The sequence below is a fragment of the Lagopus muta genome, chromosome 21 (genome assembly GCF_023343835.1).
Source record: "Lagopus muta isolate bLagMut1 chromosome 21, bLagMut1 primary, whole genome shotgun sequence".
Classification (NCBI taxonomy): Eukaryota; Metazoa; Chordata; class Aves; order Galliformes; family Phasianidae; genus Lagopus; species Lagopus muta.
The window spans coordinates 6,762,105-6,786,880 of NC_064453.1; the positions used below are offsets into that span (position 1 = coordinate 6,762,105).

General features: G+C 49.2%; 1 protein-coding gene across 13 annotated transcripts in view; it reads left to right on the plus strand.

Moving 5' to 3' along the window:
- Nucleotides 1–24,776, plus strand: part of EIF4G3 (eukaryotic translation initiation factor 4 gamma 3) — a 94,016-nt gene that overhangs the window by 31,370 nt on the left and 37,870 nt on the right. For 4 of the 13 annotated variants that reach the window (XM_048967340.1, XM_048967342.1, XM_048967337.1 and 1 more), the window contains 7 exons: nucleotides 6,110–6,205; nucleotides 7,452–7,565; nucleotides 19,553–19,573; nucleotides 20,362–20,541; nucleotides 20,996–21,110; nucleotides 22,852–22,952; nucleotides 23,819–23,941. In XM_048967340.1, coding sequence (XP_048823297.1) covers nucleotides 6,176–6,205; nucleotides 7,452–7,565; nucleotides 19,553–19,573; nucleotides 20,362–20,541; nucleotides 20,996–21,110; nucleotides 22,852–22,952; nucleotides 23,819–23,941 — 684 coding nt within the window. In that variant the 5' untranslated portion in view covers nucleotides 6,110–6,175. Of the gene's footprint in view, nucleotides 1–6,109; nucleotides 6,206–7,451; nucleotides 7,566–10,612; nucleotides 10,646–19,552; nucleotides 19,574–20,361; nucleotides 20,542–20,995; nucleotides 21,111–22,851; nucleotides 22,953–23,818; nucleotides 23,942–24,776 lie in introns of all 13 variants that reach the window. The other 9 variants (XM_048967343.1, XM_048967345.1, XM_048967338.1 and 6 more) reach the window with 5 other exon arrangements.

A 24,776-nucleotide genomic window follows, 5' to 3' on the forward strand; every position in this document is an offset into this window, starting at 1 on the left:
GGGCAGGTGACAGGACAGCTTATTCTGGGGACATGCAAGTTCATGGCTGCTTACACCTTTCTTAGCCTAAAACTGAAGCTGTTCCAAAGCTGAAGGTGGAGGAGAATCGAGGTGCTCCTCTGTAGGAGCAGCAGCCTGGAGGAATACTGCAGCTACCTGTGGGTGAAGTCAGTAGGTAGAAATGGAGAGATGGGATTTAAATGATTATCCTCTTAATTCTGAGGGCTGAAATGCTGAGGAACTGCTGATTACGAGTGCTGCACACTTGCAGTCATTCAGGTAGCAAAGTGTTTTGGCCGTGGGTGGGCAGATTAGAACCAACTCGCCAAACGAAGGATGATTCAGGATTACAAGCCACGTCTCTGCTGGGATCCGTTTGTGTTTGTGAACCAAGCAATTGTTTGTGCTGCCGCAGGGATTTCCACCTGCAGCCGAGGCCAAACTGCTGCCGTACAGCCCAGTGGCCCAGGGGAAAGCTTTCTAAGAGGCTTTTCTGTGCTGACGAGCAACCTCAAGCGCTGCTGTGTCCATACAGCCGGCCTGCGGTCCCTCTTGTGGTTTTCCTCCGGGAAAACAGTTTAGCAGCTGGAGGGGGAACTGAGTCTGGCTCCTAAAAGTAGGGCAGGAGAAGGAGGCAGGCATGCAGTGATCTTATGCTGTCTTGTCTCTCACTCCTGGAGCAGTTAGGTTTTGTGGCAGGGAGCTGGTGTAAGAACCTTTCCATCTGGGGTTACTTCGTGCCCACCTCGAGCGGTCTGGAGGTGGCTTGGCTTGTCGTGGGCTGGGTTGTCACCCTGCAGATCAGGACGAAGGGCCTTTGGGCTTGCTCATGGATAGCTGGGAGCCGCCTTTGGCCCCGTGTGCTTTGTATAGCTATAACATATTTTGCTTCTGCTGTCATGTTCCTCCCAAAGAGATGAAAGCGTTTTGCTGGCGTTCAGCTGAGCTCCAGCTCACCCCAGCGAGGAGCACAGCCACTGCTGTTGTTACCGGTGAGTAACTGGAAGTCCAAAGGTTTTTCTCACCCAAGGTCAGGCTGAGGTTCAGCGACAGAGGAGACAGCGGCAGGCTCCTGAGTCACGGTCATGTGTTGGAACTGCAAGACCGTTTCACCTCCAGCTACATCACTTCAGTAAATATAGAGCCATCCAAACTGCTCCCACGAGTCAGGAGACAGTGCAGGGAGCGGTGACAGAGCTGAACCACGTCTCACCGGGCTGCTGAAGGGGGGGAGCTCAGGGCAGTGCCTTTCTGCCTGGAGATGGGAGAGTTCTGTTCCAACAAGAAAAATCGTCGCTGGCTGCGGGAGGCGGAGAGCTGCGTGACTCAGCTCTTTCTGAACCTGATGTGTGCACTTTGCCTGTTTATTCCCAGTGCTGTCAGTGCTGAGGGCGTCATGTTACGCAGCAGGCACAGTGTTTACTAACCAGCTCGGGAGCTGATCTAAGAATAACTTTCTTCATTTGTTTTGTTGGTAGCGACGATTTCTTGTTTTATTTTTACTTTTTTGCTTCGTGCAGTCGGCAGCCTGAAGCCGGAGCTCTGCACAAAAAAGATGGGAAGGGTTTTCCCCAGCAAGCTGCTGGAATACATAAACACAAATATGATCGCCTTTCCCTCCATGGATAGCAACATTTCAAACACAGCCGTGAGGATGAAAGTCTCAGGAGAGCCAATTGCTGTGCCTTGGAAGTGGAGCAGCTCTGCTCCAGCTCAGGGTGCTGCACTTCAGGGATCTCAGTGCCAGCATTTAGATGCTTCTGAACCAGGATTTATGCGCGGAGCAAAACATGTTTCCCAGGCATCCCTTCTGTGGTAATTTATTTAGGGACTTTTTGGAGCATCTCTTCCGTTGTTCACTCGTGCTCACTGTTCCAGCCATGGTGCTTAAAAGCCACACATTTCCAGCATGACAGAATATGATTATAATTACCTTGTGTACCTATTTAAATGCTTGGCATAGGAAAAGTCCTTTTGACAGATGAATATGTGCAATACTTTTAATCAGCCTACTTGTCTGCAGGGCAGCGGATTGCTGTGATTTATTCTGATGCTTGTTTTGGTAGTATTTTAGTCTGCTATGTACTGCAGTTATCTACAAAGCACGTTTTTTGTCTCTTTTCCCATTATGCTGTTTAACACAAATACTAGCTACGGCACACCTCCATCTAGCTTGAAGCATGCAAGACAGAAGCACGTTTCACAGCTCTTACACAACAACATGTTTGTTTAGATGATGTTTGTTAATTCAGGTCCCCCTGTAGGGCCTTCCCCACCCCAGGCATATGGACATCTCCTCCCAGCTGGGTGTCATCTGCAAACTTAGTGCGGGTGCACTCAGTGCTCTCATCCAGCTCATCAGTGAAGGTATCAGACAGGTTGTGCCCCAGCGCCAACCCCTGGGGAACATCTCTGTGACCAGCTGGATGTGACTCCGTTCACCACCACTCCCAGTGCCCTCAGCCCCAGCAAGGAGTGCACCTGTCCCAGCTATGGGCTGCAGCTTCCCCAGCACAGTGCTGTGGGAGGCAGTCGGGAGCTTTGCTGAACTCTAGGTGGAGTGTAGCTTTTCCCTGTGACTCGGAGATGATTACCTGCTCGCAGAGGAGATGAGGTTGGTCAGGCAGGAGCTCTCCTGCCTTTCGTGAACATATGTTGACTGGGTCTGATCCCCTGGGTGCTCCACAGCTGCCATGTGAGCTCTGTAAGGACTGTCTGCTCTGTGACCCTCCTGCAGTTCATGTCATACTGCTGGGCCTGCAGCTCCCCCGATCCTCCTTCCAGCCCTTGCAGTTGAACATCAGATTAGCAGTCTCCAGGCATGTGGGATCTACCCTGCTGTCCAGGACTGCTGATAAATGATGGAAAGCAGCTTAGCTGTCACCTCTGCTCATTCCCTCAGCCCCCTGGGTGGATCCCATCAGCTCCATGGACTTACAGCAGTCCAGGTGGAGCAGCAGATATGTCTCCTCCTGAATTTAGGGGCTTATTCTGCTCTCCGTCCCTCTAGGTCGGGGTGCTGAGCACTCTGAAGATCGCTGATCTGATTATTAAGGACAGAAGTAAAGAAGGCTTTAAGAACCTCAGCCTCATCCTCAGTGATAATGTTCCCAACTGCATCCAGTAAAGGCTGGAGATTCTCTTTGGCTCTCCTCTTGCTGTTGATTTATTTGTAAAAGCATCTTGTGTTGTCTTTAATAATAGTGACTAGATTAAGTTTTTGCTGGGCTTTCACCTTCTTAATTTTCTCTCTGCCTATCCTAGCGGAGTCCTTGTACTCTTCTCAAGCTGCCTGCTCATCCTTCCAAAGGTGGTCAGCTCTCTTTCCTAGAGTCTCAGCAGAAGCTCATGGAACGCTTCCTCTGCCTCCTCACCTGGTCAGCTCTTCTGTCACAGGCTCCCAATGGGATGTCTGCCTTGCTGGTCTGCCCCCACCCTTACCCACAGGGACGTGACATTCCCAGCCTTGAGCTCTGCAACATCAAAACAGTCCCTCACGTACGGGGTTCCCCACCGCCTCCTTCAGTGCCTGTCCCTCCTGCAGAGCCCATGGCTCTCTGTTGCAGCACTCTGGTTCTGAGTGTTCCCCTTGCCTTTTGGCGATGGCAGCTAAGTCAGATTTTGCCTGCTGCGTGGTGGCTCTGAGCTCCTCCTGTCTGCTGCCCGTGCTGTGGTGTAGATGTGCTTCAGCTGTCGGCCATCGTGGTTGGGACTGGTGGCGGCTGCCCAAAGCATTACCTTGTTTTGATGACAGCTTAATAGCAGGAGGGGCCCATCAGTGGCTGCTGTTTGAGCTTTTGTGTGATTATTTTTTAATAACTTAATGCTATACTGACTCTGATAGGGTTTAAATGCTTAAACAAATTGGATACCGTGCTGCAGCATCTTGCGTTTGCCTCTCAGCCTTGCAAGTGTCAGAAATGACATCTGTTATCAGTGAGATGGCTGTATTTGAGTGTGGCACTGTGTTTCAGAATGCCTGCTTTGCAGTCGTGCTGCTAAATGTTGAGTTGTTAGGCTCAGTGTTAGCTGCTCTTCCCTTTCTTAGGGATCCTTGTTTGGAGGTGGGTCGGTGGTAGCGTGGAAATTGTATCTAACCTGGGCTTTTTTCTGTTGCGTGCTATTTAAGCCTGAAGAAAGCACGTTTTCCTGGGCCTGAAGAAGGGGAGGAAAACCTGATATTTCCCCCTTTTCGCGGGGAGGAGGAGCGGTTGGAGCAGTCTGGGGTAAGGCCTCTTCTCTTGAGACACAGGGCACGCATGGGAGACTCCATCGTGTAGGATGTGAGAGGAGCACCCAGATGGACACAGAGCTGTTGGTCCTCCTGGGGGAGAGGAAGCCTTAATGTCACGATGGGCAGAAAGTCAGGAGCGAGGTAACGTGGAGGCAGGACCTCACTAGATGGTGGACAGAAAGATACCATTTCCTCTGCGTCTCGTTAGGGCTTGATTGTTTGATTGACTGAGAGCCCTCACTGCAGCACCGTTACTGCTGTGAGATATGTGAGATAGTGTTTATTACTCAGCATGACATGAGCAGCTCAAACAGAATCACACTTGTCAAATAAAAGGGGAAAATATTTGATGCTGCATCTGACATCTCAAAAACTAGAAGGCAAATGACTTGTTATTGTGAATTAGAGGCTTTGCCAGTGGTAAGAAAGGAAGGAAACATTGGTTTGAGAGGATTGGACTAAGTGAGCTCCCCAGGAGGAGGGCAGAGGTTGCTGCTTCTAGAGCAGGAGCTGATGAAAGCATTTAATGGCTCTTGGCCCAGTCTTTTCTGTTGTGTTGGTATGAGCTGCTGCAGAATAACAGTTTTCAGCTAAATGTTCTACTCATTATTCTACATTCACAGCAAAGATCTGATGATATATTTGGAGACAGGGATATTTATTATCTCCCTGACCCAAAAAGCAATGTGAAAATCAGGTGGAAAATAACAGAGCATCCTTCTTAGTTAGCTTGTGCAGTGAGAACACTGCCCTTCAGCACCTGTGTGCTTGTACTTGGGTTCTGCTCAGTGATGATCAGTTTGGCCAAGTGGGGCAGCGTGGGGCCTGGCAACGTGATGCACCTTGAGTCTGGGGGGTGAGCAGTATGTGTTCTCCATGTTATCCACAACCCACCATCGGTAGAACTCCTGTTACACTTTGTAAGGGCTGGCTGATCCTTCCTTGAAGGCCAGGGCAGGCCTGCTTACCCTTGGCATGGTTTGCTGTCTCAGGCACAGAAGGTTTGCAGAGCACTGCGTTTCAGGGCTTTGTTGCTGTTCCTAAGCCACTGCTTGCGCTGCTTGCCTGAAACTGAGCTCCAGGCTTTACACTGGATCACCAACCGTGCTGCAAATCCTGTCTTGATTGCTGTGGAACTGCTGTTGCACGAGTTTCTTTTTTCTTTCTTTATGACATTATTATTTAAAGAAAAGGTAAGCTGTAATTGTAGTTGCTATTTTTTTGAGGGCGAGTACCCCAAGAAAGCATCCTCAGAAAGGAGGAATGTCTTGTTAGAATGGTGATTGATATAGCTCTAAAGCTGTGGTTCGTTGTTACTTGGGCAAATAGCATGGGGGAAGAGCATCTGGTAGTACAAATTGTTATAGCCCATTGAAGTCAGTGGAACTGTGAAAATTTACATAGCCAATGGTCTGTCTTACAGCTGTAACAATTTCGGGAGGTTTCATTGTGTTGCAAATGCTTTATAGCAGCAGTGGTTTCTAGTAAATGCATTTGAGCTTACTTCTTGTGGATTGTGGAGGATTTGGCAGCAATGCCTACGGCTCCAGCTCTCCCTGGGAACAGGTTCTGAGCAGCCTTCTGGGAGCTGCATGGCTGGAAACTGTGGCTGGAGGGACCAGACCGCAGAGTTGTGATGAGAGTGGCACTGGTGTGTGCTTGTCACTATGTTTTCCATGGGGGCACTTCTGGACTTCAGTTTGGTTGGATCCTTGACAGAGGAGGCTTTTGCCTTCATAATCGCCCAATCTGTTTGTGTGTTGTCTTTTATCTTGATGGTAATCAACAGTCTGTGATGATGCATTCAGTTTTCCACCTTCTGGCACAAATCCGTGAGTACACTCATGTTGTGTTTACTTTCTTGTTCCCTGGCAGGCTCCTTACCCCTCAGGACAGAATGCAGCTCCAACCACGCTGGTGTACCCTCAAGCCCCTCAGACAATGAACACTCAGCCTCAGACCCGCTCGCCGGTAAGGCAGCCCACCTTTGCTTTATCTCCTCCCTTCCTTGTTTGCGTGGTTCTCTGTGTGTATGTGTGTCTGCAGCACTTGGCCACTTCTCGGGAAAGTCAGTTTTTCCGAACTGGAAGCACATTCCAAATGGCAAATCTTGACTGAATATGCAGGCGTTGTCCTCGTAGGATAATTTTCCTTATCAGAAAAGAAACGATGGAGGGATTCTCATCTACATTCAAATAACATGATTTATTTTTAGCATAGTTGCTTTCAGGTTCACTTCATTTTCAAATTAGATTCATTACCAGAGTCTTTCTCTTTGCTTCATTTTTGTTTTCTTTAAGGAAGCATTTGCTAAGTGATAGCACAAAGATCAGTAAATGAAAGCGCTTCTCTGCAGCCACACTTAGTCCCCAGTGGCCTGTGGGCTTTACTCAGTGCCACTGGATCAGTTCTGCCCATTTATTGCTTAGCAGTAGGTAGGTGTTCACTCATGGAAGGTAGAGCTTCTGTGTCCCCCCATCTTGCTGAGGCGTTCCCCCTTCCGTCTGCCTTCAGGTTTCATTGTCCTCCACAATCTTTTTGTACTGCTCTGCTGTGACAAGCCTTTGGTTTCCTGAGCTCTTGTTGGCAAATCTCAGCTTGTAGTGCAGTCCCACGTGGTGCTAGGAGACCTTCCTGTGGCACTGCACGCTTAGCCCTGTGCTGCAGGCCTGCTGGCATGCTGCCCCGGTGCCAAAAGCCTCAGATTGCCAAGGGAGCAGCAGTCCCTGCGTCTCTTGTGAACCTGCATATGCGTCGCAACACTTCAGGTTACCTGTGAAACCACTGCACCATTCCCAGCACTGTTCTCTTTTTAGAGTAAGATGAATGCTGCTGAAGCGTGGCAACTGAAAGCCTCCGAGACAGAAGCCTTCTGTTTGCCCACTTAATAGGTACAGTACAGGGCTAGCTTACCCTGTGTGACCACACAGATGCCCCCAGGGCTGTAGGAGGGTTAGTTCTGAGAGCTGCTGACCTCTGTGCCATGGGTGAGCCAATTAATACCAGGTTTGATGATGTGATGGGGACCCCACCAGATCCCACTGCTTTCCTAGTCCCCTGTTCTGATCAGTAACGTGGGATACTGACGGTAAAGCTCTTTGCTCAGTAAGTATATTCAACATCTTTAATTGTTGAAAAGCAAAAATAAATTGATATGGTTAGAACTGGAGCAAAACCTGACTGAAGAGCTGCATCTCTAAACCAGTTTTTTTGACAGCCCAGCAGAACAGTGCCAATACATTGCACAGACAACTGGAAGAGGAGGAAGGTTTTGGAACAGAGTCCGGTTTACAGGTCCCTGGCTGGAAGAGGCTGGATAAAATACTGCATTGTAAGCAATATAACAAACTGTACTCCTTCTTGCAGGCGATTGTGCCGATGGCACTGTTTTATTTCTTTATTTCTTCTTTTTTTTTACCACATCTTTTTGTTGGCTGATCTACAGAATTGCACTGATTTGCTTCTTTGCTAAAAGCATGAGCTCCCATGGCAGTTCCTGCCAGGTTAAGTGGCGACAGAATATCCAAAGTTGAACTGAAGTTTGGAGGTCTGACCTGTTAGATGGAGACCAGAGTGACTTTGGGTTTTCTGCTCAGCAGATAATGTTTTTAGATTTGGCCAAAAACGTGTCAAATTGTAGAGGCTTGGCCGTTACTAAAGAGGTACTGAGGAAGAATTGGCCTGCAGTTGTCAGCCGTTTCTCTGTGGTCGTGAACCTTTTTTTTTTTAACTCTCATGTATGCAGTTTTTGCCATCTGCTCTGCTAGTGACCATTTCCACCCCCATTACTAAAAGCCACGCACATAACATTCCATTCCACCTCCCCGCCCCAAAACAAATGCAAGGCCGGCCACTCCTGGGCTACTCTTGCATTTTGTTCTGGCCTTGGTTTACTTTATTATTATTTTTCATTTATTTTTAGCCTTGTTTTTTGGTGGTGAGGGGAGGGAGCAGAGGGCAGAGGAAGGCGGCAGGGTGGCTCTGCCACCCCCACGTGGCCCCGTCGCCCCGCTGCGGTGATGCTGCGGTGCGGCCGGAGCTCCTCCATGCATCCCAGGGCCATTGGCAATTGCACGGCTCGGGCTTTCCTGTTCCTCTGAGGACAGCTGCGTTTGCAATCCCAACTGGCTTCACGCATTGTCCCGGTAACTTCCTGGCGTTGCCGCTGTGGGATAGCGGGAATGTCAAGGTGCAGCTCCAGCAGGGGGAAGGAGAATGAAATCCGAGTTGTGCGACGCCGCCGCAGATGAGCTGTTAGGTGATGGCAGCACTGGCTGCCCGCTGTGCGTCTGCCAGAGCCCCGCTGGTGTTTGTGCCGTCCAGCAGCGGCTCTGTCCGGGTCGGTGCTCCCTGTGCCGGACCACCAGCAGCAGATAGCGGCCGTGCCCAGATGTGTGCTGCCGGGTTTCCCCACGAGCCGTGCTTTCATCTTGCAGCCCTCAGAAGAGCAAAGCGTCCGTTTGAATCCAAGCCAGCCGTGACTACAGTTTGTTCTGTTGCTTACAGCTGCGAATAGGAACGAATCCTGTCAACCTGAACTGTTTTTTTAAAAAAAGAAAAAAATAAAAATTGAGAGAAATCAATAGCCAATGGTGACCAGTGCAAATAGATCAGGGTATTTTTCACTAATTTTGTGGTTTTGTTTTTATTTATCTATATTTTTTTTCTTTTAACATGTCGCTGCTCACGCTGGCATAGTCTCTGGCTTCCTGAGGTGTAAGCATCAGTTCTTGATGAGAGCGAATCTTTCCTGCAGAACAGTGATGAGAGGAGTTTTGACCCTCAGATTAAGCAGCACGAGCTTTTTGTATCCCATTATGCTCTTTTTAGTGCTTCTAAAACACATCTGATATATTTATTTTTCACTGGCATGTAGCAGGGAGTGCAGCCTGCACCACAAAGGCCCCTCTCAGCCTTTCCAGGTCAGCGCTATTCCTTCTTCTCAAACAACCAACATTTTTTTGAGGAGTTCTTCCTGAGGAACAGGGACCCAAAGTGCATCCATCTCTGCTAGGCTCCCACAGGCCAATGCTTCCCACAGCAGGTCTTTGGTCTGAAGAGCTGTGAATCTTTTGTTTTTTCTTATCTGGAAAGCCAAGGGAGATGGTTCAGGAGCTGGGGGTGGGGATGTCATGGGCTGAGCCAGCGCAGGTGACTGCGAGCTCTCACGGTAGTTGCTGTGTGTGCATGTCCTCGTTTCTGAAGGTTTTTGACTTTCCACCCAGGTGTTGCAGTGAGGTGAAGGTAGAGGCAGTGTGTGAACACCGGTATTAGAGACTGCTTCTTGGAGACATGGAAAACGAGTGATTAAAATGTTTATTAGGGAGAAAATCAGCTGGACCAGTGAATATTTAAACTAGCATCTTGTATTTCATGCTGCAGAAATAGCAGGGATGTAGGGCTGGAAGTCATTCCCACTCCACTTACTCTGACTGAGAAAAAATCTCGTTACAAGAGTCAGTAACTAGCAGCCAGTTTTGATTGCTTTTCTCATTAGTCCTTTTCTACCATGGGATCTGTGGCAGCCCTCAGGGTCCCAGCAGGGGCAGCAGGGGGATGTGGGGCAGCACTGTGCAGTGCCGGGCAGAGAAACATCACAGTGGGACCCGGTCTCATTGCTCCCTTTAATTGTTGGAGCTGTCACCATAGGTGTACCTGTTCTCATCTGAGGATTCTGCTGATTACGCTGAGAATTAAGAGCTGAAGTACCTAACTTGGCTTCTTAAAGAGGATACCTTGTCATCTTTATTTATATTTTCCATTTCTTGCATTCATTTTTATTTCTATTTTAACAACCTACTACTTATTGGAAAATGCTTTAATGTCGACCGAGCACGTTCAATTCTGAATGCTTTCCTCCCCACGTAGCCCAGGCGGGTGGGAAGCGATGTGCCCGCGCTCGGGGCTGGGGGCTCTCCCGTTCCCAGTGCCAGCGGTGCCCGTGGGGACAGCACGGCTTCACCCGTGTCCTTCAGACGGGCCGACAGCCCCTCGCCGTCACAGACTGGGGAGCGGCTCTGAGGCCAGCTGCTTTCACCATTTACCTCCACTATGAACAGCTGAAAACCTTCACCGCTGCTTCTTTGAGTTTTTCCCTGGGCAGGGTGATGAATGCCTGCACTGCCCCAGAGCACCTCTGAACGGCCGGCAGCTTTGGCTGTTTGTCCGCCAGCTCCGCAGCAGCGCACACTCCCCGCAGCGGTGCTCACCCGTTCTCTCTCAGTACCTGTCTGTCACTGTCCTGCAGCACAGCTTTGACTGTTTGTGGTTTTTCTTGTGGGTTTATTTTTGCATAGAGTGTGACATTTTGGTTTCGTTGTGGTGTTTCTGACTCTTTGTGCCTTTCCTTTTGTGTTTGTTTCTCCCGCCTTTCCCCAGTTTGCAGCGGGGCCTCGACCTGCCCATCACCAGGTACAGTACCCTGCCCCTTCATTACCATCCTAAACTAATCTGCTGGGGGAGGGGGTGGTCAGAGGCTGTCACCCACTAACCTGGGGCGGAAGCTGGCTTTGGAGCCCCGTTCCTAGCTGCTAGCACCCACATAACCCTGCTAACAAGCTGCCTGCAATGCGGAGTAACATGTAGCTCCAGTTTGGTGTCACTTGCACTCATTAACCACCCCACTTACACCATTTCCGTAGGAATGGAGAAGTGTAGAGGTTGCCAGGTATGTGTGAAATTTGCTTGCCTTTTCGAGTTGCTAGGAGCTCACGTTTCTCAAAGCACCCAGTGGATAACCTTGCCTGAGCTGAAGACTTCGATGTGAGCTGGGCATTCACATCCTTCTGAAAATCCTACTTTTTAAACTCAAAAATTCAAATTCATTCACTCCTTGTGTATATTCCTGGTTTTCAGTTATCATTACATTGCTCAGTGTTTTCTTTCCCTCAGTATATGAAATCCAGACATTAAGAATCTTTGTAGTATTCCTGGGCATCATTAGGAATCGCTTGACTAAGAAGAACAAAAGTAAGGAATAGTTCTGAAGGTCAAGAGGAGCACTTGTTGGTAGGGAGGGCAAAATAGCAGAGGGATCTGGACAGACACACAGCTCTGTTCTGACCTGTTCGAAGTTGTCTTCTCCATCAAACCCAACCATCATCTGTGCAGACGCTCTTTGTCAGTGTCTCTGGGAACTGGTTTTGTTCCCTCTTGTAGCTTTAGCAGGGATAGAGGTGGCCTGAGCCACCTGGGTGTGTGGGGCAGCAGAGGAGAGGCATTAAGTTCTTTGCTATGAGAGTGGTGAGGTGCTGGAACAGCTGCCCAGAGAGGCTGTGGATGCCCCGTCCATCCCTGGAGGTGTTCAAGGCCAGGTTGGATGGGGCCCTGCACAGCCTGGTTTAGCATTAAATGTGGAGGCTGTGGTCCTGCCTGTGGCAGGGAGTTGGAGCTTCGTGATCCTTGAGGTCCGTTCCAACCCTGGCTATTCTGTGATTCTGTGATTCCTTGAAAAGAGCCCATCTGTCTGCACCACATTAATGGGAAAAAATGATTCAGTTACCTCTAGCAATGTTGGGACAGGCTTATATCACAGAAGGTGTGTTCCAGGAGAGCTGTAGGTGTCACATCACTCCTGCTGGTCTGAGGGGCTTGGTGCTACAGCAGTGCATGCCTTTGGGACAGCAGGTAAGTGGGACACACTGGCCAGCTTTGTGCTTTGCGCCTCAGTGAGCAGCAGGCAGGCATGCGCCCTTCCAGGGCAGGACACAAAAAAAGGCTTAGAGAGCAGAATGAGGCGTTTGCTGGACTTATTTGTTTGCAGGCAAACATCATGTGAGAGGGAGAAATGATTTCTTGCATGGCAAGGGATTGCATTGACGGGCAGTGGTGGAGGAATGTTTGCAAGGATTACTGTGCAGCATGCAGAACGACAGAGTGTCTTGTTTAGGTATTGATGTTCTTGACCTTAACTTCATCTCTGTGTTGATATTATATGATGTTGATAATGCATAGTGGGAGACTTCTGTCCCCCGATGTCGACTGGAAAAGCGACACTGCCACACACACAGAGTCCAGGAGGTTCCTGCAGCACAGTGAAGATGACTTTCTGGCGCGGGTAGTGGGGGACTCGAGAGAGGTCACTGCTGGATGTGGTTCTTATGAAGCGAGCCTGGCAGGGGAGATGAAGGTTGGGGGCAGCCTTGGATGCACATGACCACGAGATGGTGAAGTTCAGGATCTTGCAGGAAGAAACAAGGCAATAAGTAGGATTGCAATCCTGGACTTCAGGGAAGCCAACTCTGACCTCTTCAAGGACTGCTTGGAGGTATCCCATGGGCTAGAAGGTTGGAGGGTAAGGGGACCAAGAAGGTTGGTTGACATTCAAGCATCGTTTTGTCCAAGCTTAAGATTTATGCATCCCTCTGTGTAAGAAATCAGGCAAAGGTGGCAGAAGACCCATGTGGATGTGCAGTTAGCTCATGGAAAAACTTGAATGGAAGAAGAAAGCTTATGGAGTGTGGAAAAAGGGTCTGGCCATTTGGAGGAATATAAAAGCGTTGTCAGGGCATGCAGGGATGCAGTGAGGAAGGTTAAGGCCCAATTGGAATTAAATCTGGCAAGGGAGGTCAAGGACAAGAGGAAGGGCTTTGTTAAGTATATCAGTAGCAAAAGGAAGACCGGGCAGTGTGGGTGTCCTGGTTACAAGGGACACTGAGAAGGCAGAATAACTGAACGTCTTCTTTGCTTTGGTATTTTCTACTGAAACTGGCACTCAGGAATCACAGACTGTGGAGATAAGGGGAAGTCTGGAGGAAGGAAGACTTTCCCTTGGTCAAGGAGAATCTGGTCAGAGGTCATCGAGGCAAACTTGACACATGCAGATCCATGGGTTGCAGTCATGAATGTTGAGGGAGCTGCAGAATGGATGCTGAACTGGATGCTCTCTATCATCTCTGAAAGGTTGTAGGGAATGGGAGATGTTTCTGAAGACTGGTGTAAATCTGCTGTCGCTCCAGTCTTCAGAAAAGGCAAAAAAGAGAAGCCGGGCAACTCTGGGTGTCAGCTTCACCTCCATCCCTGGAGAGGTGTCATTCTCCAAGCAACTGGAAGAGAAGGTGTATCAAGATAGTCAATATGAGTTCAACAAGAGGAAATCATGCTTGACTATTATGTCATGACTGGCAAGAGGAGAGCAGTGAATGCTAACTTGATGTCAGCAAGACTTCTGACACTGTCTCCCTTAACGTCCTCACAGACAAGCGTGGGAAGTGTGGTACAGACAAGGGGACAGTGACGTGGACTGGGAACTAGCTGGCTGGCAGAGCTCAGAGGGCGGTGATCAGTGGCATGGAGTCTAGCTGCAGGCGTGTAGCTAGTGATGTTCCCTGGCAGTCAGTGCAGGATCTGGTCATGTTCAGCATCTTCATCAATGACCTGGGTGAAGGAATATATGTACCCGTGGCAAGTTTGCTATGGTACACAGTTGGGAGGAGCGGCTGACACACTGGAATAATATGCTGCCGTTCAACCAAGACCTGGACAGACTGGAGAGTTGAGCAGAGAGTACCCTGATGAGGTTCAGCAAGAGCAAGTGTAGAGTCTCGCACCTGGGGAGGAACAACTGCAAGCATCAGTGCAGACTGGGGGCTGTGCTGCTGGAGAGAAGCTTAGAAGAGAAGAACTTTGGTGTCCTGGTGGCCAATGGGGAGACCACAAGCCAGCAGTTTCCTGGTGGCCAGGAAGGCCAGTGGGAGCCCGTGTGCATTGCACAGAGCACGGCCTGTAGAATAAGGGAGGTTCTCCCCTCTGCTCTGCCCTGGGGAGGCCGCATCCGGAGCACTGGGCCCAGTGCTGGGCTGCCCAGTTCAAGGCAGGCAGGGAGAGCCCAGAAGGGCTACAGAGAGATCGGGGCCTGGAGCATCTCCTGCATGAGGAAAGGCTGAGAGCCGTGGGGAGGAGAAAGCTGAGAGGGGATCTGAGCAACCTTAGAAATGTCTGCAGGGTGGGAGGCAAGCGGATGGGGCCAGGCTCTTTTAGGTGATGCCCAGAGACAGGATGAGGGTCAACGGGCACAAACTGGAACCCAGAAGTTCCATATGAATGTCAGAAAAAATATTTTAATTTTGGAGGTGGCAGAGCTCTGGAACAGGCTGCCCGCAGGGGTGGAGGCGTCTCCTTCTCTGGAGATACTCACAACCCACCTGGATGCTTTCCTGCACATCCTGCTCCAGGGAATTAGCAGGGGTTGAACTGGGGGATTTCCGGAGGTCCTTTCCAACCCCTGTGATTCTGTTTTTTCTGTGTTTGTCAATCAATAGTTATTTCATAGGTTGATACTAATACAAATTGTGATCTGTCAATAAGTCTTGTAATGATTACCAGGTTGGTGGAAGCAGAACCTGGAAGAGTTGACTCTGTGTGAGGCAGCTCAGCCCTTCAGGAGATGCTTGCAGTGCCGGCAGGGCTCACTGATGGCACTGCAGCACCCTGCTGTCATAATGGTTTAAAGCTTTCTTTGGACCCAGCTATGACCCTGTCACCAGTTAGCATTTGTAATTTCCCAAGTGTTTTCCTGACTTGGGCACCCTGTAACTTTTAATCCCAATGTCAGTGGTTACCCACCATGCAGACTGGGGGGTGGGGAAAGGGATTTTTGCTGCTGACCTGTACAGAGGAGTGACAGCCGTGGGAATGAACTCATTGCAGAGCCAACATGAGGAGGAATTTGAGTCTAATGTAAATTATTCTTCTTCCATGAACTGGAAAAATGTGGTCTGCTGAAATAGAGAAATATGGAATATGAGCAGCAGGCTTTGAGGCTGATTTTGTACCCTCAAAACTCCAAAGTGCATCTCCCACAGCAGTGCTGCTGTGTGTTACGGCAATGTAACATGTTCTTGTAGGAAGGCAGCAACACAACGAGGTTTGTAACGGTCTGATGCCATTAATATGCCTGTTATTGATCCTGCGTCTTCTGCAGTCAAGGGATGGATTGCTCTTTAATGTTATTTCTTGTAATTATTAAATCTTCGGAGTCCTCACATTAGCACTGTTCAAGCACCTGAAGGTGGTGGGGCAGCTGTATCAGTAGTCTCTTCTTGGTCAGGAATGCTCCAATGGTCCCAAGCTGGCCGGTGCTACAGGAGGTGTCATTGAGGTCTGTGTGACAGAAAATATGAAGATGAGATTTAGGATGCTGTGCTGAGTGAGTAGCAGCTGAAGTCCAACAGAAACAACCACAGTGTTTCTGATTAAAGTTAAATGTGCGTAACTAATCCTTGCTGCTGGTAATGCAGCTATGGAGGCACAGCTGGGAGGCCTGGCGTTCTATCAGGGAGCAGATGGGTGCCATCGAGGGTTTTGCAGCGATATTTTTACATCTCTGTCCACTTGTGGCTTCCTGCACAGCCTGGGGGCGCTGCCTTGGTCTGAATGTGGAAATCCCACGTCCCGCCGTGCACACGGAGTGTCCCTGTTTGTGTTCTTCTCATTGGTGTGAAGCTGTTGGGCCACCTTGTTTCTTCTGATCCTCGCAACTGGAAATAGCAGTTTTCTTTGGAGCTGGAGTCTAAAAATGCAGAATAACCGTTAGTTTGGGAAACAACTTCAGGAGCGCATGGGATATTTTAGAATGGATGCTTCGAAGAGGCCACTGTAATTAAAAACAGAAATCAGTGTAAGTATAAACTCAAGGGTTGTATGGCTTATAATTGTATTTGAGGTGAGTTTATTGGTTGTGGCAGGCTGAGTTGTAGCTCATTGCAGATTTATTTGGGGTTGTGTGAGTTCTTCTGAGTGTGGCTTATACAGCAGAAGGCATCAGCAGCGTGCTGTGTTACAGAGCCTTGCGGTGCCAAGAGGTCGGAGATTTGCTGCCAGAGTTCATTTGGTCACAGGGGATGGAGGAACCTTTTGGAGGCTTATGGCCAGCAAGTTGAGCTTTGCTTTTACTGCCTTTCTCTGCAGTTCTGTGTGGGGCTTCATGGATCATTGCAGCTTCCAGCCTCACTGCAATGGAGCAATCTGAGCAAACCCAGCGCATGCCGTGTGCTCTGCTGTCCCCAGGAGCTGCGCTGCTCAGCAGAGCTTTCAGAGCATTTCCCTGGGAGTGAGGACTGAGAAATCTGGAGCCAATAGAAAATCAGTTAAGGTGCAGCAGAGGTTTATCAGGAGGTTGGCGTTTGCTTTGGTCATTTATTTGTCTGCTTGCAAATCTGATGTCTCTTATGGCAGCCCTTCAGCAGACAGTGTCTGGGACCACAGGGTTGTGCGTGGGAGGAAAATTAAAGCAGAACATGCTGAATAAGAGAATATTGGGGTGTCTACAAGGACTGATTGGGTAAGTGGCAGAGTAGTGCTGAGAGGGTAGGCAGGAGGTTCGTGGTGGATTTCCTTCACTGATCACCGTGGCACAAAGAGCAGGTAATGTCTGCAGCAAACCTAACGAGTACAAGGCTGGGAAGTACGGGCAGCATAGGGAGCCTATGTGAGAAGGGCCAGTGCAGGGGAAGCAAGGTGCAATTCAGCATCGCAGAAAGCAGACCCTCACACTTCAGTGCCAAGGGAAATACCAAGTGTTGGCTGGGACCACCTGTGTGATGCCATCGTTACATGAGCAAGAGCAGTTATTTCCAGTTGGAACAGGGAGTTACTACTGCTGTGTTAGGAAGTAGTGGCAAAACCATGTCTGGGGAATGTGTGTGATTATCCTTTTTTTATTTTCCACAAAGATTTCCTTGGGCAGATACAAGGAGGGCTGCTGAGATGATGAGAGCTCATTGAGCAGACTGGAAGAGTTTAGCTGGCAGAGGTGGACAGATGAGGGGTGAGACTGGGACTTGAGGACCGCAGTTCAGTTCTTCTCTCCTTCCTTGTTGACTCGAGAGTGTTTTGCACTGATTTGACCATCGCTGGGATATAGCAGGGCTTTTTGAAGGCAGTGATCTGGGAAGGGTTCTATGAGAAGCATCAGAGCACCTTTGTTCTGGCACTGTGGGTGCTGTGCGCTCCGGGCCCAGTTCTGCATTTTCTGGAAGAAGGTGGGGCGCAATGTCTGTTTTCAACCTCCTGGCATTCTCCTGTAGGGTACCATTAGCATTACTTAAAAATGGGTCTGTGTGAGCACCCCTTTGGCCTTTCAAAACAAATCAGTGTAGTAAAATATTTCTGTGAATGACTTTGAGTATTGCTAGTTTAGCTTCGAAGGGACGTAATAGGAGAAAGCATCAAGAAGTCTGATAGTGCAGAGTTTGGGCAGTAAAACCCATAAACAAACCTGTTGCACAGTGCTCTGAAATCTGATTTTCTTGTGTATTTTAATTTGACTTACAGGAACTGGAATAACTCAAAGCAATGCAGGCTTTGCTGGAGACCTCTGTGGCTGGCTCTTCCACATCCTCCTGTTGTCTTGTTTGGAATAACGGATCTGCTTCTTTTCTTGCTGTGTCCTTCTTCCTAGAAGTAATGAGAACCTTATTTTTTTTCCTTCCTCTCTGGATCCAGCTTCCTCTCTGATGGTGTGGGCAGTGTTGTGGAGAGGTTGTTGATTTGGTTGGTTTGCTTGCTTAACCCCAAGTTTCCTTGCTGGAGGTTCTCTTTCTGCCGTGGAGCATCTTGGCACTCCCCTGGTGTTACTGAGTGCTCGGTGGAAGGGCAGTACAACGTGGTGCACAGAGCATGCTTTCATTCCATCTGCCAAGGCAGGGAGGAGAGCTGGCTTGCGTTCCACGAGGAGCAGTTTTTCCAGCGTGTCTCCCCTACCCCTCATGTTTCATGCTCTGCCAGAGGCAGAAAGGAAAAGCTGTCCGTAGGCCAGCACTTTCCATTGCTGTCAGGTTTTCCTCTGCCATTTCAGTGCTGTGTTACCAGCAGGCCCCTGACACGTGTCTGCAGGAGTGTGGGGTGGCACCTGTGTGCGCTGCTGCAGGATTCCCAGCTTCTGCCCTGCTGCTGGGGAGCATCCATCTGCAGCACCTTCACTCTGCAGAACCGTGGTGGCTATTGCCTTTTTTCTTCTTTTCTTCTTCTCTTTTCTCATTCTTCCCTTCCCTTCCCTTTCTTCTTCATTCCCTACTGCACTTTGGCTCTCCCAGAGTTCTGCAACCCGCTAACAGCATAGCAATGGTCGTAACTCAGCAGTTGGCAGCGGAGGAAGAAAGGACATGATTTCCTTCATTCCTGAACCTGGAGTACAGGCCCTTCCAAGGCATCCCCCCTGATGGTTCTGCACATTTATCAGTAGCCCTGAGAACAGTGAAGAGAAGCGGCAGTGAAAGAAAATATTTTAGAATTCTTTTTGATGTCTTCAGGGATTGAGGAATTGCAGAATTCAGTTAATCTCACTGTAAATTTAGCATATCTCCCAGTAGTAGTTCCTTGCGTCTGGGCAGCCACACAGCTGTGTTAGTGGAGGAGCAGAGCAGCACAGCTCTTCCTGCACCCTCACTTCCAGATGTCCCCATGCAGCTGCTGCTGTCCGGGTCGCACGGAGCAGTGATGGCTCTGCACCCCGGCTCACAGGGTTGGACGTAAGGCGTTGTGCTCACCCTGGTTGTGTCTGGATTTCTGCAGCAGAGGTTGACTTTTCTGGAGATGTGTTTTGCTATGGGAGCATTGTAGGTATCATAGAGCGCTCAGGAGCACCAGAACGGCCATTTTAATGTCACTGTCATGTCACATAGAGGCATCACAGCTTCCTTCTGCCCTGCCCCGTGCTCTCCGAATGCCGAGGCAGACAAGCCTAGCGCATGCCTTCATCCTTTAGCAATTACCCTCTTTTTTTGGTTCTCACCGCTCATGATGCCGTTGCTCACAGACTATTTGCATTGTTACACTTCATCAGTCAGCTTTCTTTGGTGTGATGTACGATGACCTAATTTTATTATCGTTATTTTTTTGCTTAGCAATTAAATACGTGGCATTTCTTATCCTTCCAGTCTGGATGCAGAAGTGGAGAACAAACCCATGATTTGAGCATGTGTTACTGCTTTATCCACTTTGTATTACTGAAAGAGACCAAAAAGGAAAAATGTTTGACCTAGGAACAGAGTAAATATAGAGTCTTTGTGTAGCATCACAGTTCCTACAGTTAATTATTGTTTGTTTTTTTTCTTTATTATTATTAATTTCTGTACTTCCATATGAAACCTTTCCAGAGGAGTTTCTGCCCCTGATGTGGGGTTCTGGTAGGACAGTCCTGCACCAGTTCAGTGTCCTTCTTGCTGTTTGTGCAGGATCTCAGTCACAGCAGGGCAGAAAGATGAATGGAGCTGTGTGCAATTAGGGTGCATGTTAAATCCTATTCCTTCCTGTTGATCTGTAAGCTGTTCCATTGGCTTTCTTTCTGTTTCCTGCTGCTTTCTTGCTTCGTTATTGAAGGGAGGATTCAGACCTATACAGGTAATTTTAACTCCTGGTTCTGCATGGCATAAGTGTCTCTTTATCACTCGCATCATTATTCTGTTAGTGAATGCCTGACTGTCTGCATACCTTACCAGCTGGGTCTGAGGGTTGCCAGGGCTCACAGCCGGAGCGAGGGCTGCTGTGAAAGCTCCATCCTGGGATGCTGGTGCCTTTCCCAGTGCTTCTGAGCCGAGACCTGAGCACATTCCAGTGGGTTCCTTGATTTCCTGGACCTGTTCCACTCGTTTGGGGCATCACTTCATGCAAACATGGTAGAGGAGTTTGGTGCCACCTGGAAGAGGTTGCCACCCTTCTGGAAACGAAGCACAAGACAAGTTCCCTGGCTTGGTTTGCACGGGGCGTCTGTGGCCTTCATAAAGCTGGGCCTTCAGCTGTTCTGGAGTTAGATTGGAACAGCTGCCTTGATCTTTGATTTCCTGATAAAGGTGGCTTTTGGCAGTCATCCCACCTTATAAAAGCATATTTGACAGAAATTGTGTTTCTGGCTGTTGCTGTGAAAGTTGGGGTGTATAATTCAGTAGGTGCAAACTAATAGCTAGATGTAAAGTTTCACACCTGGTAAAAATCGAAGGTGCTAGCATGAGCTTGTTGTTTACAAATAGTCAGAAATTGTCCTGCTGTTTTCTGAATGCGTGGCAACCCTTTGGAAGTAGTACTGAATGGCAATATTGTCTGCCTTTGTAATGCTGCCCATCCTTCCCCAGAAGGACTGACCGACTCTTTGTTCTCTCCTCTCTCCTCCCTCTCTCCCTTCCCTGCCCCAGTTTTTTCAGAGGCCTCAGATCCAGCCTCCACGAGCTACCATCCAGAACAGCAGCCCTTCCATCCGTCCTGGTGCACAAACACCAACCGCAGTGTATCAGACCAACCAACACATCATGATGGTTAATCACCTGCCGATGCCGTATCCCATGCCTCAGGCCCCCCAGTACTGTATACCACAGGTACAGACACCTTTCCCAAGCACTCCAGAAGCCAAGCAACCTTTGCTCTGTCTGGATTTTCTCCATGACTGCTGCAGCATCAGCAGAGGGAGAGAGATGTAACTCTCGCTGCATGTTTAGACCCCGACCTTCTCTTTTATGAAATATCTGCTCATCTGAGCACGGAGGCATTAGGAATGAATGAACCCTTTGGTTTTCGAGATCTTTTCAGCAATGGTGTGAAATCAAGCTCCTTGGAAAATGCTGTAGATGTATTTAAATTGACTTAACAGCTCTAAAACCTCGGGCTTTGTAAGAACGCAGTATTACCGAAAGAGGGGAGTGACTTGTCTTTGTAAAGAACTTTGACAGCCTCATCTTTATTGATTTTTGAGGCTTCTGTTGCATTTCCTTCGTGCAGCAGCACGCCATCGCCTATCTCTCTGTAAACAGGTGGTTGTGTTTTTCCTCCTAGTATCGCCACAGCGGCCCACCCTACGTCGGGCCCCCCCAGCAGTACCCTGTGCAGCCGCCGGGGCCGGGCCCCTTCTATCCAGGACCGGGTCCTGGGGAATTCCCCAACGCCTACGGTGAGTTCTGCTTGGACGTTTCCTGCGTGTGTTTTTTGCACTTGTCAAGCTGAAGATTTGTAATACCAAACTGGATTAGCATTTATTTGAACTTTAAATAGCTGCTCGATTCGGTTGTGTCACGGCCCTGATTATTCACTCCTGAAAAAATCACAGTAATGGAGTTTTGTTTGTATGAATGCTCAAGGAAGGGCTGCAGCTCATAGAACTACCCACAGTCACGTGTGAACAAGAATAGTGGCTGGCTGTTATTCCCTGCTAAATCATTACTATTGATTAAGGTGTTGTCAATACATCCCTCAGCCCTTGTCTCCTCTGAGCTACGCCCTCCATGTGTGCACAGTAAGGGAGAGTTTAGCATCTTTGGTTCCCGCATTCCTCGTTTGGTGTTTAGAAATGGAGAAGGGCAAGCCTTGTGCCTTACCTGCTGTCTGGTGCTGCGGGGTGGGTGGTCGCCCTGTGCTGTGCTCTGTGGCCGTTTGCACGTGGTGCTGAGTGTGTGACACTGTCTCTCAGGCCCTGAGGCTCAGAGCCACACCACGGAGCAGAGCAGCTTCCTCCTCCATCCCCCAGCAGCTCACAGCCGCCTCTCTCCTGGCTCCTTGCATGCAGATGTGTGAGCGTCCGTCTGTCCCATGGCACCTCTTCCTTTGGCAGGTCTTCTTCTTCCAAAGCCCTTGGAAGGGCCTTGGAAACGCTTTGTCATTTCTAACATGCTGCCATATGCGATGATACCACACTCGAAGCACAGTCCCCTCCAAGAGTTTCTGCAGGATCTGTCAGCACAAACAAACCTGTTCTGTTTGAATGACTGCAGAAATAGGTGTCTTGCAGTAATGCATATCATTGTTATTGCCGTTATTTGCCTTGCCTTGCCCACTTCTAAGAACTCTGGGAAACCCCAGGATGTTTCAACAAGCCCTTCCTTTGGAGCTGCAGCAGTGGGGCCTGCTCTCAGCCCTTGCTTTCCAGCTGACAGCTTGAGGAATGCATCCTTTGAAGTTGCAGATCAGATTGTGCAGAGCTGGGTTCACTGGCTTTTGTGTATTTCTCCGCTTGCTTGAGATAGCAGTAACCTCCTGTTTTGGTTACAGTGGTCACAAAGACGTCAGAAACACAGTGCAGATTTTCATTCCCATTTAAAGGTTAGTTCAGCTGAAGAATAAATCAGATTAATTCAGGGGGGGGTGAAAGCAAGTGGCCATCTAGCATCCATGGAAAAGCAGACAACAGCACTGCATTGCACGCTTGCCTGCTGTCTGGTATGTGGGCAGGAGACAGCTCTGCTGTGACACTCCTGTTTGTGGAGCACTTCTGGAGAGAACCCATTCTCCATGAGGCAGTCTCAGTGCATAAAGAAAATGCAGCGGTGTTGGATGTTAGGCATGCAGTCAGCAATGCAGTGTAGTTTTGAGGTGCTGTCTGTGCTTCTTTGTGTCACCAAGCAGTGGAGCCCAAGGGGGGCACGTTGCTTTTCCTGCCCTGGGGGTCTCAGTAGCCACTGAGGCACATGCTAAGCTCTCACGTGAAGAAGTGACCTCATCTCCTGTCTTGCTGGAGCAGCAGCTCCCATTTAGTGGAAGTGGGGAAGCGCAAAACAGACTGGTTTGCAGCTGGAAGTGTTGGTCAAAAGAAGGGAGGGAGGAGCAGGTGGACAAGCAGCTTCACCTCTTGTGTTTGGTTTTGTTTCATTAACAAACAAGCTGAATCTCTCACTCATTTCTGTGCTGTCCTTCCCCAGGAACACCTTTCTACCCGAGTCAGCCGGTGTATCAGTCAGCACCCATCATAGTGCCTACGCAGCAGCAGCAGCCTCCACCAGCAAAAAGAGAAAAAAAAACGGTAAGGGAGCCTCTCTGACAGTACGCTGTGTCTGGGCACTGCCCTGCTGCTAAGGCTGAAGGACATGGGTGAGGGCTTGAGCTGAAACCTGAGCTGTATCTTCGGAGGGGCTGACTCTTCCATCGCACACCCACACTGCATTGGCACTGCGCAGCGCTGACTTCGTTTCAGTTTGATGGGGAACCTTTCTGTGCTGTTCTGTAACGTCACAGCCAGATGGGAGGGAACACGCTTCTGCAGCTCATGGGAACCCACAAGCTATACACTGAAGAATATATGCACTGATACTTCATTCCATGTGGCCTGATGAATTCCCACCTGCAGTGACAGCGGTTCAGGCGCCGGTTGAGCGCTCAGTGTGTTCTCAGGTGTTTGGTTTGGATGGCATGCTCCATCTCAGTGTGGAAGAGGAAAACAGAAAGGCTTTCTTCTGTCCCAGCAGCTGGGCTGCCAAGGCCACTGCATCTCCTATTGGGTAATATGGGGCTTTTTGTTTCTTTCTTTTTGTCTGGCAAGTTTATTTCTGTAGCTAAACTGCTACATTGTCCAATTTACGCTAAGCTTATTTTCCAAATCTAGAGATCACAGATGCACAACAAGGCATGCATTTCTTCTTAAAGTTGTGCCACACTTGCTTTAGATCGAAGGGAAGAGGTGCGTGTGTTTGGTGAGCATTTTGATTGAATTGGGTTTTAAGATGAGGGGATGAGATACCATGCATTTCAGGTTGCAGTGCTCCTGCAGAGCATCAGCTCAGTCTGGAGTGTCTCGTGCTGTGTGGGATGGTAGCATGTCCTGCCCCTGAGCCCCAGGGACAGCTTGTGAAGGAAGACTCACTCAAACTCTTTCTTGGTTCCAAACCGTAGATCCGGATCCGGGATCCGAACCAGGGGGGCAAAGATATAACAGAAGAAATAATGTCCGGCGGGGGCAGCAGGAACCCAACGCCGCCCATCGTCAGACCCACCTCCACCCCAACCCCGCCTCAGGTAACAGCATGGCTGTGTGGCTTTGCCCTTTGTTAGAGCAGCTCCTTTATCTTCCATCCACACCAGCAACACCTGGATGCTCTTTCCCTAAGTTGTCCATGTCCTTAAGCTTTTTTTTTCCCCAGGTTTGGTCATTTTTAGCAGCCCTCAGCTTGTACCATGCAGAGCTGCAGTGCTGCTGGCAGTCCGTCCTTCCCCTTGTGTGTGTCAGCAGCGGTGGTTGAAGCTGGTGAAGTCTTTGGGGAGGACGTGGTGTCTCCACTACTGGCTCGTGCCCCCCATAGGTCATGCCTGGGGTTGGTGGTACATCTCAGATCACATTACTGTCCATGCTAAAGCCCTCCCACTTTAGTCTTGCTTTAGGGTGCTACAGGGACAGTGACTCAGGCCATTTATCATGGAATTTCCAAATCTGGTCTTTGTGCGTGCAGCCTCTAAAGGGAAAGAAACAAACAACAAAACCAAATCAACAGAAAAGGGCATGGACAACAATTAAGCTGATTGGAAACCTGGGGCTGTTGGGTCCTTTCTGGACCAGGAGAGCAGTGCAGATGGGCAGTACTGCCATGAGCACACGTCCACCTTGACATGAACCCCAGAGTCTGGAAGTGGCAGTGTGGACAAGCTGCAGACAGCTGTTTCAGAGTGCTTGTGGGGGGTGCAGGTAACACAGGCACTCACCGGGTTGCTTCTGCATCCAGCAGTCTATTTTAAGGTACTACAATTAAGTCAGGACAAAATAAATGCTCCTCAAGAGGAGGTTAGTAAGCCTGGATTTCTCATCAGCTGTCATTTGTATGCAGAGTGCAACGGTGATGTCCAATCGTATGCTCTA